The sequence below is a fragment of the Alosa pseudoharengus genome, unplaced genomic scaffold (assembly GCF_046254945.1).
Source record: "Alosa pseudoharengus isolate Yale_2024_CS ecotype anadromous, Long Island Sound unplaced genomic scaffold, YU_APseudo_1.1 YU_APseudo_1.1_scf_16, whole genome shotgun sequence".
Taxonomy (NCBI): Eukaryota; Metazoa; Chordata; class Actinopteri; order Clupeiformes; family Clupeidae; genus Alosa; species Alosa pseudoharengus.
The window spans coordinates 36,539,428-36,554,824 of record NW_027468630.1 but is presented as its reverse complement, the minus strand read 5'-3'; the positions used below and the strand labels follow the sequence as shown (position 1 = coordinate 36,554,824).

General features: G+C 46.5%; 1 protein-coding gene across 1 annotated transcript in view; it reads left to right on the top strand.

The window, feature by feature from the left end:
- Positions 1-1,207: 1,207 nt before the first annotated feature.
- shank2a (SH3 and multiple ankyrin repeat domains 2a) overlaps positions 1,208-15,397 on the top strand; it is a 105,944-nt gene continuing 91,754 nt past the window's right edge. The window contains exons 1-6 of the mRNA XM_076287921.1: positions 1,208-1,420; positions 4,334-4,537; positions 4,893-4,964; positions 9,509-9,617; positions 12,169-12,320; positions 13,228-13,395. Coding sequence (XP_076144036.1) covers positions 1,217-1,420; positions 4,334-4,537; positions 4,893-4,964; positions 9,509-9,617; positions 12,169-12,320; positions 13,228-13,395 — 909 coding nt within the window. The 5' untranslated portion in view covers positions 1,208-1,216. The remainder of the gene's footprint in view (positions 1,421-4,333; positions 4,538-4,892; positions 4,965-9,508; positions 9,618-12,168; positions 12,321-13,227; positions 13,396-15,397) is intronic.

Here is a 15,397-nt window from a genome sequence, read left to right as displayed (position 1 = left end):
AATAATAAAGTGGCGAAGCTGAGGCCCGAGCAGCGTGGGTCCTAAAGGATGTCATTACACAGCCATTATCATTAAAGCTCTGGTACCCAGGGGCAGCCGAGTTTGCTGCATTTAACCAGGTCATCTTGTCTCCGTAATGTTTCTACACACACATGACAGAGAGAGAGGGAGCGAGGGAGAGCGGAGTTAAGCCGAGTCTTCCTTCCATGATAAACGAGAGAGAAGATGAATGAGGACAAGCGTTGGGTCCACACAGGCAACAGGAGCACTGTCCCAGCCTCCCCTCAACACCAGACTCAGGGATGAGGCGCTCAGCTCTCGCCATGAAGACGTGCGCTGATTTGGGGAGACACAAATGAACAGGTCTTTATTTATACTTGTCACATTGGACTCCCAGGTAGCGTTTCAGTGCTGCGGCTCCCAGCTGCTCAGGGGGGTTTGGGTGAGGCTAGGAGACAGTGCAGACTGCCCTGAGCCTGGAGCTGTCCAAGGTCCTGCAGCAACTTTCAAAATGTATAGCTTCCATTCAGTGGAGGGAGAAAACACAGTCCCTTTTTTAGCTTAAATAATAATGAAAACAGTGGCCTGTCATGTTTCACTCTTTCTTTATACCTTGTGGCTTATATTTGCTGCAGTATCTTTGTTTTTTCTATCAGGCTTTAGACCTTTAAATAAAGAGCCATTACGGGGATCGCTGCAGGATGCCAGAGGCCACTTCAGTGTAGATTGTTCATTACAGGTTTTGTAGTGATCAATTTAAAGAGCATGATGCACATATCAGCACCAGGCTGGATCAGAATCGGGTTTCGGGCCCGAGAGACCTGCGCATCAGGTACCTCTGTGTGGAAGAGCGTGCGTGGCCCTGGCACCGTATTACCCCAGGGCCCAGGGCAATGTGTGCTCTACTCCCATCATTGCTCTCTGGATTACTGCACTCCCCAATCCACCTATTGGATTGGAAATGTCAGAGAGAAGAGACAAAGCCTCTATTCTCCTTAGCTTGGGATGAGCCCGATGGTAGACATATCTGTCACTGCAGATCTCCCTACATCAAGCAGATTTGTGGATATTCTTTTTTGAATTTATAGTGTAATAGACATGAATGTTGGATCATGCCGTTTCCAGTGAAGCTGTAAAATCAGGTATGCCATTGTGAGGATGGCTCTCCTAACCGCTGTGTTTCCCTCTGCAGCGGACTCGGAGTGGCCGGCTGACTATGCCCCGGAGCCCCACGTCAAGTGAGGATGAGATGGCCCAGAGCTTTTCAGACTACTCCGAGGAATCTGACTCCGACAGCTCCAAAGAGGAGACCATCTACGAGACCATAAGAGCCACCGCCGCCAGGCCACCCAGCCGAATGGAGGACATCCACACCAACTCCCTGGTCATCCGCGTCATCATCCCTGACCTGCAGCAGACCGTAAGGGGCCAATGATCACTTTGGTGGATGTGTGTGTGTGCTGGTTTGTGTGCTTGTTTGTGTGCTTGTTTGTGTGTGTGTGTGTGTGTGTGTGTGTGTGTGTGTGTAGGTGTGTTGGTGTGTGTGTTTGTGTGTGTGTCTGTGTGTCTGTGTGTGTATATGTGTGTCTGTGTCTCTGTGAGTGGTGCACTTGTGGTCATTACCTTGTTTGGGTCTCTCGTTATGTATTGATCAAACAAAACTGGTGGCCGCTCTCAAACAGTAGCAGGTGTCATACCGACCCATATCAGGTTGAGAGAGTGCTTGTGTGTTTGTGTGTAGTATGTCTCCGGCTGCAGGTAGATGCGAGCATTAGTCATCAGTCCGTTTCCACCAGCCTGCCTGGACAGGCCTTCGTCTCATTAAGCCTGCAAGGTTGTTTGGTTTTTCGCAAACTCCATGGTTAAAACATGAGGGTAGCCGTTTGGCGGTCACATCGTTAGGCTGTAACAGGCGAGGATTAAGTTGTGCGGATGGGCGCGCTGTGTGGGTGGCACTATTGCGTGGTACGCGGAGAGGGGGGGTTGATGTATGGAGCCCACTGATTGTCTCCATGCCTCTGGAGGTGATCCTAACGGCAGCATAATGAAGGCTAAAGGTTCCCAGCATCACCTCTTCTCAGAAGAAGCCAATAAATGGAGCAGGAAATGAAGCAAAACATGATTCCCCACATTTATTACAAATAAGAATAAGGCAGGGGAGACAGAAAGAGGATGATTTGTGAATGTGAAAAGGCAATCTTGTAGCCCCTCACAGACAACCTGCATGAACTAAAGGAAACAAATGAAGATTTGTCCTGGCTTGTTTCTTTTAGCACATTTGCCCACATACAGTATTTAGATTTCCAAAGATTGGCCTTTTTAAGCCACAGTGGTTGTGAGCCAAATGATAAGCAGACTCAGCATGCGTTTATCCACAGGTTTTGTGACAGTGCATAACAATCCAAAGGGTGTTACAGACAGCCTCCGGATATCTTGTGAAGAGTACAGTCTTTAATGTTCACAGAATTCAACAGGACTTCAAACAGACAGAGAGATGAGAGGATTCACACAGTATCTCTCAGCAACCACCCGCTGACCAGTGGAAGCAATGAAAATGGACCCATGGAGAAAACAAGTGCATTTACATATTTCTCACTGCGTCCTCTGTTTACTCACTGTGTGTTGTCTCCACACATAATAAGATGTGACGGATGAAGGACCAGCAAAGATTTGTCATTTCTGTGTTACATGCGGTCTGTGTTTTTTCTTGTCCTCATCACATGCAGTAATAATTTCCTTCATACATCATTGTTATGTTTTAGCTGTGTACTTGGGCTATATGTGCAAAACACTAACGCCCACAGGAAAAGAAATATTGGTCAATTATTCAGCATGTTTCCTCCTCTGCATACAGTGTGAGATTATGTGAGGCATGGGGACTTTATGTTGACCGCATGGATGAATATGCCCTTAATTCCTGGATGAGTTCAGTCAACAAGATTCATGACAGACGGCTTATTACCACCACCACACACGGCTTGGTCTCCGTTATTTATTCAGTTTGCATAATATTACCAAATAAGTGTGTAGCTCTTTTTAATATTATTTAATTAGTTAGGATTAGTAAAACAAACATCAAAAGGTTATTAGATGCACTAAGAGTCTTCATCAATGAACCAGAGGATTACATGCAAATACACAGCCCTCTCTGGGGTAATAGTCCTCCATGTGTAGTGTGGCATATTCTCATGCCTCTCCTTCACCCACACATGTTATGTTGTCTCATGAGATTCCTTCCTGTAGGATTTCTCTTATTTGTTATTGGCCTGCATTGTATCCAAAATAAGAAGATAATTAAGTATTCTTGCAGAGACATCAGTTGGAGTACAGTCTACTTATGTTTTCAGAAAACCTTGATGTTAATGCATTGGAGTGTTACAGAGCCTGGTGGTTCTTTAGATCTGGAAGAGTATTGGGAAAGGAAGGGAAGCTACCAGGCTTTATATGTAAACATCAGGGCAGTATTCTGCCACAGCACAAGCAAGAGGCATGGTAACAGTCTATTCCAATCAGAACATATTTCAGAATGGAAGCATAATTAAAAGTTCCCGATATGAAGAGTGCACAGTGTCAGCACTTGGACCATAGCCAATTAACATTTTTTTGGGACATCAATGCCAGTGCAGAAATGGTGCTGAACGCTTTTGCCCACAGAAGGTTAGCAGGGGCCGCCTGGTGTCCCTCCTGCTGTGAGGCGCTGACCATAAGAGCGTGAGGGAGTAATAATCACAGCGAGCCAAGCACATGAAAAAGGACATATTCCTGAACTCTTGTGTGCCCAAATGCCAGACATCTGCTTAGCCCCTACCACCCTTCTGCTTTCCTCTCGCTCGCCCAGCCAGCCATGGGAATAAGGCATTCAGCGCTGCCTGTGATATTTCCTTTTTTATTCATACATTGCTCACACATTCACACATAACCAGAGCACCAAATCCACTATCATCAGCTGTGCAGAAGTGAAAGGCTCAGTACTGGGGCCTAATCCTCTATTATGGAGCCCGCTGTGCATTTGTATGTGTTTGTCAGTAATCTGCCTCGCTGCAGGGGATGCATTAGGTCAATAGAGCCCAGCCAGTATTATTTAGATAGTTAGAATATAAATGATAGAAAACAATGGATGACTAAATAACAGTTTGTAATTGCATGCTTGTTTATCTGCTCGCAAGCAAGTGTTGCTCTTGTGCCCAAAATGCTTTTCAACGGGGAGAATGGCTAAAGGTGTGCTGGCTCTCAGCCCGCCATCGACTCCCTTTGCCAACCCAGGCCACTGTAACCCTTCCAACCCCCTCTCCCCCACCTGTTTCTGCCCTCCCCCACCCCCCACCCCCGACAGAAATGTATGAGGTTCAACCCTGATGCCACTGTGTGGGTTGCCAAGCAACGGATCCTGTGCACATTGAGTCAGAGCCTAAAGGACATCCTGAACTATGGCCTCTACCAGCCGGCGAGCAACGGCCGCGACGGCAAGTTCCTGGATGAGGAACGCCTCCTCCGGGAGTATCCCCAGCCAATCAGCAAAGGGGTTCCATCCCTGGAGGTACAATGGACCTCAACCACAATTACACCACTAGTGGAAATTCACCAGAGTGAATACATACACAGTTCCATTAGACTCTACAAAAATAATCTCAACAACACAGACCAAATATCCTTGTCACAAATGACACTTTTTCATTGTTCCTTATTTCCCTATGTTTTAAAACCCATTATGCAAAAGAAGCTGTTTTGAGGGCCGTGTGACCATGCCAATAGAGGTGGATTTGGAAATGCTGTAATGATACATATGGAAACACTAAATAATTAATCTACACACTCTTCTCTGCATACAATATGAGCATGTAGTATTACATGTCAGATTTGAGCTCTGTCTTTGTGTTTTGTGCACACCACAGTTCCGATACAAGAGCAGAGTCTACAAACAACCGAATGTGGATGAGAAGCTGATTGCCAAACTTCACACAAAGGTGAGAAAAAATGTTTTTTTAATTTGCTCTGCGTTTTCTTTAGCCTATAAATCTAGACGCAACCTAGCGGCAGCAAATGTAATTGGCAGCCAGGGTAGTCTAGCAACTCTCCGTTGGCTTGCGATTCAAGATTCAACATTTTATTTGTCACATGCATAATTTGTGGAACAAAAAGCAGTGAAATGATTGCGAAATGATTGCGGGGATTGCGACTGCAACTCCCAGCTGTGCAAAGTTTAATAATAATAGAAAAGTAAGAAGATAGAAAACAGAAGAGGGGTGGGGAATAAATAAAATAAAATTTAAGAAGTTTCTGAAGAGGGGGGAATTATGCATTCATTGTCCGTATGGCTTAGGGGAAAAACTTCTTCTTAGTCTTTCTGTTTTGGCCTTTTGAGATAGAAGCCGCTTTCCAGAGGGCAACCATTGAAAGATGTTATGGCCAGGGTGATGACAGAGCTGGAAAAATTGAACTTCGATGAGGCCAATCACATCGTGTATAGAGTCGGTGGGTGGGCTTAACATAATGATGCCAGCACTTTATTTTTTTTTAACACAGCACTATTTACATTCGTATTCATTTATTGCTCATAATGGTCCTGTCTGTCCTTGTATTGTGTTTTTTTTATCTTTATTTTTGTCTTTCTGTTGCACTTTGTGTTGCCTGCATGGAGAAGACCAAATCAAATTCCTAGTATCTACATGGCGAAATAAAGTTGAATTGAATTTGGAGAAAGAAACTCAGGGGAATGAGTGGGCTTTTATTTGAACTCACTTCATTAGTGAGACATTTTTATTTAAGCCCATTGGTGGCCCTCGGACGATTGATTGGATGAGAGACTTCTGTGGAAAAAAAAATGTTGGTAGCAAATTACCTAGTTGTACAACTTATTGAGAGGTATGTTCTTTGGGTAAATGATGTGGCAGCCGGACCATGGTGTGGATTCCTGGCTGTTCTTCTGTGTCTCTCTCTCGTTGTGTGTGTGTGTGTGTGTGTGTGTGTGTGTGTGTGTGTGTGTGTGTGTTTGTGTGTATGTGTGTGTGTGTGTGTGTGTGTTCAGATGTGCGTGGTTTGGCTCCAACACTTCCTCTCTGGGAACGTGGTCTAGAGGGCTGCCCTCTTTCTCCGAGCACCAAGCCTCCTGACACAGTTGACATTTCTGGGTCAAGAGCAAAGGGCTCTCTCACTCTTTCATTTAGCTCTACACCTCTCTCTCTCTCTCCTTCTTTTTCTCTTTCTTTCTTGATCATTCCATTTTGTCTAATCTTTCTCTCAGTATCTCCAACCTCATCCATGCACTCATTCTGTGGATGAGAGAGCAGGGAGAGAAGAAAAGTCTTGTAAACTAGACGGTAAAGCTGCACTTTGCCATATTATTCTATAAATGCTTCTATAAATGCTGGGCAAGCTACACGCTCAAAGGCATTCTTTGGTGTCGGTGATTATTGATTTTGTCTCTCTGGTTGGTTCACAGTGCAAATTAATTTGATTGGAAGAAGCGAGAGGATAACAACCTTTTTAGGGTATAAACAAAGAGTATGGAATGGCTTATTCTCTCTACTCCGTCTGACCATTGCAGTTTTTCTCTGTAATGACCCCAGTATGTCTGGGTTCCCTGTTCCCTGCTGTCCCTTAGCTCTGTGTCATGACATCTAAATGCTTTCCCTCTGTGGGGTGCGCCGTGCTGAGCTTGTGCGAACAGGTAATAGCCATAAGTACATAAGCACCGGAGACCAGCCTGCTGGGGTCAAAAAGGTCAGTGTCCATCTCCTCACACCGTGTGTGTTGGACCAAGCAGGCAATGGGCAGATGCGCTCAGATCAGATGTCGCGTGAATTATTGAAGGGCAGACCACAGCACCACTAACACACCACACTGACTGGCAGACTGTGGTGTGTTAGTGGTGCTGTGTGATCCCCTCAGGTGTGTCTGGATTCAGGAGTCTTGTTCAGATGATAGGCTCCTCTGGACATCTGGCTCTCCATCTTTCTCCTCCCCTCAGCAGTGTCCTTTATCTGACCAGCCGCAGTGGGTAGGATACACCAATGCATCACTCTGTGGTCATTTGTAAAAGTGTAATTGATAGAGGCAATCCAATCGTCCTCACACCTTTCTGTTATTGTGCCTTTGAAGACTGTAGGTTTGCTGCCTCTAGCCCTAACAATAACACTTATTCTCTCTCTCTCTCTTTCTTTCTCTTTCTTACTTTCCTATTTCTCTCTCTTTCCTCTCTGCGTTCTCTTTCTCTCTAGGAAGACAGGGGCAGAGTGAGAGGCAGGTGTGAATAGAAGTGTGTGTTGATCTGTCAGGGCTGTGTATGGCCTCATGCTGTGCTAGCTTTAAATGAGCCTCCCCTCAGCCTCTGTCTTGTGTGTCCTCAGCTGCGTCTCTCTGCTACTCTTATATGCTGTCCTTCTGAAACCAACCCTCTGGTGGCATCGTCCACAGGCAAACTACTTAGGAATATGAAAATATAAAAAAGCTCTGCTTCCAATACTCTGTATCCATGTGTATAAACTAAGGTAGTGGTTAGTCTGTCCACCTCTACTCTCTCTGTCCTCCTGCTCTACTCAGTCTCTACTCAGTCTCTACTCCTGCTCTACTCAGTCTCTACTCAGTCTCTACTCCTGCTCTACTCAGTCTCTACTCAGTCTCTACTCAGTCTCTACTCCTGCTCTACTCAGTCTCTACTCAGTCTCTACTCAGTCTCTACTCAGTCTCTACTCCTGCTCTACTCAGTCTCTACTCAGTCTCTACTCCTGCTCTACTCCTGCTCTACTCAGTCTCTACTCAGTCTCTACTCCTGCTCTACTCAGTCTCTACTCCGTCTCTACTCCTCAGACCCGGCTGCAGAGTACAGTGACAGAGGGGGCATATCTCCGCGATTTAAGATTGTTTGTGTAATGTATAGGCACGGCACGCACTTTAATTTCCCTATTTTTACAATCGGCTAGCCTAACAAACGCATTTAATTTTAAAAAGCAACCTGGTCAATCGCTAACAACTAAGTGCACCTAGGCCTACAACACACATCCAAAAGGGTAGAAGCTTCCAGTAGGCTATCATAACTTGCATCGGCGCAGCCTACGACGATGTGAATTAGTAACAGCTGTTGTCGCGGTAAACTTAAGCTCCTGTCTCTAAATAGTGCAGACTAGGCCTACTTGCTATGTTGCTTGACTTTCTGTAATAAATGCAGTCTGTAGCCTAGGTTACTTCAGCAAACCCAGACCAGTTGTGGCATCAGTTTCGCTTTTAAAACGCAACCGTGTAGCGTGATAGGGAGAGTGCCTGTTGCGGGCTATTTAATTTACAGCATAGGCATGACGAGCTCCCTTTGTGAGCGCACTAGACCAGCGGCATCTTTAGTAGCCCCCCCCCCCCCCCTCCCAGCACCGCACGAACGCACCCCCGCTCCCTCCGCTTATGAGGCTAGCCTAGGCCACGGAGGGGAGTCTCCGTTGTGTGTGTGTGTGAGACCGGGGCAAGGAGAGTTGGCTGTGTGAGTTTTATGCCCCTGCATGTAGCCTAACTAACGAAAGAAGACTATTTCTACGTGAAATAACAACAAAATAGAAATGTAATAAAGTATGGTGGTCACAATGGAGGGGGCACAGACTTTATTTGAGGGGCCACCGCCCCCTTTTGCCCGCCCCTAGCTCCGGGTCTGCTACTCCTGCTCTACTCCTGCTCTACTCCTGCTCTACTCCTGCTCTACTCAGTCTCTACTCAGTCTCTACTCCTGCTCTACTCAGTCTCTACTTAGTCTCTACTCAGTCTCTACTCCTGCTCTACTCAGTCTCTACTCAGTCTCTACTCCTGCTCTACTCAGTCTCTACTCAGTCTCTACTCAGTCTCTACTCCTGCTCTACTCAGTCTCTACTCCTGCTCTACTCAGTCTCAGTCTCTACTCCTGCTCTACTCAGTCTCTACTCCTGCTCTACTCAGTCTCTACTCAGTCTCTACCCCTGCTCTACTCCTGCTCTACTCAGTCTCTACTCAGTCTCTACTCCTGCTCTACTCCTGCTCTACTCAGTCTCTACTCCTGCTCTACTCAGTCTCTACTCAGTCTCTACTCCTGCTCTACTCAGTCTCTACTCAGTCTCTACTCCTGCTCTACTCCTGCTCTACTCAGTCTCTACTCCTGCTCTACTCAGTCTCTACTCAGTCTCTACTCCTGCTCTACTCCTGCTCTACTCCTGCTCTACTCCTGCTCTACTCAGTCTCTACTCCAGCTCCAGTGGCTGTTCTCCTGCTGATGCTCTGTAGCTCACTGTAGTGTTCAGGGATCTGCTCTCTTATCTATTTATAACTGGCCTGGAAAGCTGAGGGAATGTGCCGTCCTGTAACGCCATCCACACTCAGATTGCCCAGGCAGAAACATTCATTCATCAAATTCTCAAATTCTCATCTTCTTTCTCTCTCTCTGTCTCTCTTTCTCTCTTTCTATGTCTGTCTCTCTCTCTCCATTTCCGAGCACACAGCTCTATCCACAGCACACACAAGCCACATACTCTCATGGAGCTTTCTTGTCCGTTTCCAGGCCAACTTGAGGAAGTTCATGGACTTCATCCAACACCATCAGGTGGAGAAACTCTCAAAGATGTTGGAAAGAGGCCTTGACCCCAACTACCATGACCCCGAGACTGGGGGTATGTATTAATGTGCACATACACACACACACACACACACACACACACACACACACACACACACACACACACACACACACACACACACACACACACACACACACACACACACACACACACACACACACACACACACACACACACACACACACACACACACTCACTTTTGGGCAGCTTTTCGCACTTTCGGACTTGTAACCGGAGGGTTGCCGGTTCAAACCCCGACCGGCACGGCTGAAGTGCCCTTGAGCAAGGCACCTAACCCTTCACTGCTCCTCGAGCGCCGCTGTTGTTGCAGGCAGCTCACTGCGCCGGGATTAGTGTGTGCTTCACCTCACTGTGTGCTGAGTGTGTTTCACTAATTCATGGATTGGGATAAATGCAGAGACCAAATTTCCCTCACGTATTCCCTCACAGCTCTGCAGTATCATGCCTTATTGAAACTTCCAGGATCACTCTCCATTGTTCTCTCACACAATACGAAATCCTTCCAGCACAGCCCCACTTTGGCCCTTGTCAGAGTGCACTGCAGCACTTCACACAAAAGGCTTGGCTCAGACACGGTGCTCCAGCTCTGCCGCAGCTGCTCTGGATCAAAGTAGTTTCACTGCTTACCTTTCCCAATAGCACCTTACTGTGATGTTGCCCTAAGGACGTGACCTTCAATCAAAAGCACAAGTGAACGTCATTGCCAGATGAAACAAAGTATTAGTATAAGTACATTACGTCTGAAAAAAAAAAAAAAACGGCAGGGATAATCAATTAGTGCGTGGGAAGGTTCTCCTCAGGAGACAAAATAGAGCACTGACGTCAGCCGAGCCCCCAGTCTCCAACCCGCCCCCACCTCTTTAATTTTGCTTGTATTTCTTGATGACGGGTGCAGCGCTCGGTGAGCGTAGTGCCAATTAAACCTTTCTCTCGCTCTTGATAATTGGAAAAAAGGATTTGGCTCATACCTCTGCATTCCCAGTGGTACGCTGTCACCTGAGTGCAAAAGACAGCTTTGTCATAGCCGTCTGGGGCATTGCGTCGTGTGCCTTTTTCTTGGCAGTTTTTTTTTTCATGGTGGGGGGATGGGGAAAGCCACAGATGAATTTTTGCAGCCTCATCATTCATCAGTCTAGATACTGTCATCCCTTCAAAACAGACAGGCCTTTAAGTTGGTCGATGGGATTGATTTTTAAATGAACATGGGGGTCGATGACAACTCCACCCAAACTGTGATGTAGTTTATGAGAGACAGACAGGCAGACAGAGAGAGACACCCTGCCTCTTTTGTGTGCCCCTCACCTAGGGGTGCTCAGTGCCATTGGGAGGGTGTGTGAGCCTGTGTTTGTGTACATAATGACCATCCCAAGATGTGTTATTCATTGAGGTTGAAGCATCATGTGGGAATTAGAATGCTACCATAGAAGACTAGAAGAAGTTGTTTTTTGTAGTGATGCCAAGATAAGTCTCTTGAGGGTGGCGGATAATGGCAGAGATTAACATTTGAGCCGAATCTCCTCAGTCTTCTGAAATTGTATTTGAATCCTCTCTGTTGGTATTGATTTCAGCGGTGCATGTGAACACTGTGGGCGTTACGAGAGACAATCATCTGGAAGAATATGAAGTTTTTACACCCCTATAATAGCTTGCTATTCCTCCAAGCCCTTGGAAACACCTAAGGTGGTTGGATGGATATTGCCATCTAAAACAGTGGGAGGCTGTGACAGCCTCGTTCCTTTGCATTTGCCTATTCCCTCATCATTAAAGCAATTGACTTGTAGATCTGATGATAGATTGGTGTGCTTTAGACCTGATTGAGTGGACAGGAACATTGATCTGACAGTGACTTAAGAGTCTCTTTGTAAGTTGGAGCAAATTTGACAGATGAGCACTTGAGTGCTGTGATGTATTTCTGCACACATATTCATTTGATATAAATATATCTGGACCAGTAAATGTGGGTGGAATCGGAGGGGAATATTAAAAAGTTGTGATTGCTTTCTGTGTTGCTGGTCTCATTTAAGAGGTCTTCTCTCTGGCATTACTTAAAAACACCTCTGAATCTCTCCACAGCTCATGTTGCCAAGTGCAGCCTCTCCCCCTCTACAGCTGCCAGAGGACTTACATGTACTTAACTTTCTCTGTCTGATGGTTCTGACCACTATGACCTTGCAGAAATAGCTCACCAATAAATCAAATCTTCAAATTAGCACCAATTCCATTAGGTATTTTTAGCCTCCATTCAAGAAGCAGAAACCTTGATTTCCCTGTACAACAAACTATAACCTTAGCTTTTTAGATAAGTGATTCTGCATGAGAATCTGCGTCATTGCTTAAAACATCGCAAATTACACATCAATTTACATCAAAAGAAAATGTTTCTATTATTTAAATGTCATCTTGTTGGCTATGTTTATTTTGAGTGAATGGAATTGAACTGTATTAAGGCTGTTATTTTAAATCATAATATAAAAAGGAGAAATGGCGAGTGGGAATGACTAAACCTGACGGATACTCCACGCTGAGTCTGGCTAATGGTGGATGTTTTTATTTTTTCTCCCAGAAACGCCCCTGACCTTCGCTGCTCACCTGGACAACATGGTGGACATCATCAAAGTGCTGAGGAACGGCGGAGCTCATCTGGACTTCCGGGCCAAAGACGGCATGACAGCTCTTCACAAAGCTGCCCGCTCTAAGAACCAGGTCACCCTCACGGTACGTCTGCCCATCAAAGCAGAGGCAGCGCAGAGCTGCTGGTCTCTACATTATCAGTTTCATGCTGTTGTGATAGTGATTAGATGAGCTGTGCTACCTGGCCCATATCATGCTGTTGTGATAGTGATTAGATGAGCTGTGCTACCTGGCCCATATCATGCTGTTGTGATAGTGATTAGATGAGCTGTGCTACCTGGCCCATATCATGCTGTTGTGATAGTGATTAGATGAGCTGTGCTACCTGGCCCATATCATGCTGTTGTGATAGTGATTAGATGAGCTGTGCTACCTGGCCCATATCATGCTGTTGTGATAGTGATTAGATGAGCTGTGCTACCTGGCCCATATCATGCTGTTGTGATAATGATTAGCTGAGCTGTGCTACCTGCCCCATATCATGCTGTTGTGATAGTGATTAGATGAGCTGTGCTACCTGCCCCATATCATGCTGTTGTGATAGTGATTAGATGAGCTGTGATAATGATTAGCTGAGCTGTGCTACCTGCCCCATATCATGCTGGAGGGTTCAGTAGGAGCTGGTAAATAGCTGCAGTGCTGAACTGCACACCAGAGCCTAAGCACCAATATTTTTGTAAATGGAATCTAGACATGAATGTCTTGTCAGGTTGCTAGTGTGACACACTTCTTTCCAATAGGCACTGGATTTGGGACATAATTTGTAGTTGAAAAAAATAAAGTATTTCAGTTGATCTCACTTGGATGCTCAGTATGTCGCACATAATACAATATCAGCATGTCTCTTTGCAATCTTCTCTGCCCTCACTATATGGTCCTCTTTGTGAGTGTGCCGCATGCCTGCATTGTACTGTAACTAAATGGCTTCTCCTGGCTGTACTCTGGGAGGATGTGTTGCCTGCGGGCTGACATGCTGCATTTGTGCTGGCAGACTCTGCTGGAGCTGGGCGCGTCTCCGGACTACAAGGACAGCCGCGGGCTGACGGCGCTCTACCACACGGCCATGGTGGGGGGAGACCCCTACTGCTGCGAGCTGCTTCTTCACGAGCACGCCTCCGTCTGCTGCCAGGACGAGAATGGCTGGCACGAAGTCCATCAGGTGACCCCATCTCTCACGCTCTCTCTCTCTTTACCTCCCTCTCACTCTGTCTTTTTCCATCTTTCCTTCCCAGAAAAGCAAAGCTCCAGCATCCAAAAGGTTGCAAGCAACAGAAAAGACAGATGAAATGACTAAATTGTAAATCAGATACGTTGAAACTGCACAACAGTGTCCACTTTTCTATAAGTCTCCCCAATCTCTATGTGTTGGTCAGACAAACCAAATGACTACCGTCATCACCTCTCCCTGAAGACCACTTGCTCACACTTGACATGTTGAGCTGTAATACTGAGCCCTGTGACCTTTGGCATTTCATGGATGACCTCTGACCTGAAGGGTCTGTTTTTAGGGGGGGTCATTACTGTAACATAACAAGGACCGCACAATGGCTGAAATAACCCCCCGACCACTACCTGGGCACTCGGCAGGTCTCGTGTCTAATGCTGTGCTGCGTTAATTGCTTCATTACTTTGTTAAATATCTCATTTAGCCTGGGCCTCTGCAGCCTCTGCCTGAACAGATTACTGTGTGGCTGATCACTGGCTTCAGCAGAGCCTGGAAATTGGGCAGGAGGTCATAGAGATAAAGGAAAGACAGAGAGAGAGAGAGAGAGAGACAACAGGGGTGTGTGTGGATACTGTGGTGGTGGCAAGTGTGTGAGTGTGTGTGTGTGTTGCAGTGTTTGTGTTTGTGTGGCTCCAGCGCAGAGAGCTTGAGCTCCTCCACCAGTTGTGTGCTTGCACCCGTTCCACAGGGTGTCCACATATCCTCTCTCTCTCTCTCTCTCTCTCTCTCTCTCTCTCTCCTTAAACACTCTCAGTCTGCTGCTGTGCATTTGAAGCCTTGCCAAGGCAAACGCCTGGAGAGAGGGGATGTGTGTGTGTGTGTGTGTGTGTGTGTGTGTATCTGTGTTTATGTGTGTGTGTGTGTGTGTTTATGTGTGTGTGTGTGTGTGTGTGTGTGTGTGTATCTGTGTTTATGTGTGTGTGTGTTTATGTGTGTGTGTGTGTGTGTGTGTGTGTGTGTGTGTGTGTGTGTGTGTGTGTGTGTGAGAGAGATTTTTGTTGCCGTTGTGTGTATGTGTGTGTGTATTTGTTTGTGGGCTTGTGTGCACCTAGGTGTGTGTGTGTGTGTGTGTGTGTGTGTGTGTGTGTGTGTGTGTGTGTGTGTGTGTGTGTGTGTGTATGTGTGCCCGCCCGTGTGTATTTGTTACTCCCCCTTATCTGCTGGCTGGTGAGCTGCAGATGGCCCTTTCCTGTAAGAGAACAGACGCATTCCCACCCAGCTGTGGCTCTTCCGTGATGCCTATCACACGCTGTCAGTCACACACGAGAGAGAGAGGGAGGGACAGAGGGAGAGAGAGAGAGAGACAGAGAGAGGGACAGAGAGAGAGAGGGGGGGGGAGAGGAATGGAGAGATAGGGAGAGAGAGAGAGAGAGAGAGAGAGAGAGAGAGAGAGAGAGGAAGGGACAGAGAGAGAGAGACAGAGAGAGAGAGAGGGCCCCTCACTCCCTCCACCCGTCCCTCGCCCCGCTGGACACTTATCACACTGAGCATCACATTCACCAGCTCAATCAGATCCACACATATGCCCTCTCCCACAGGCTAGGCCAGTGCTCTCTCCCTAGACTCTCTTCTCATACGCACACACACACACACACACACACACACACACACCCTCACACACACACGCACAATACAACAATCAACAAACAACAGAGCTCTGTAAAGACCATGATCGCGGTGGGGTGCAGGGGAACGCAAGTCCCCTTACATGCATATGTAAACAGAGTTTTTTTGTTCAAAGCCAGGAAGGATACTAAATTTGGATCAGAATGAACAGTATGTTTCCTCCCGAACCTTTAGGTGACGCATCACACAGACTGACATATCCTTCTCTGATTCCAATTCCGTGGGCCGTGCCCTTTGGCTACCCGTAGCTGTCAGATTCTGCTTATTTTGGAAACTAGCTGCATTTCTTTGCTGCCTTTATCTATAGAAG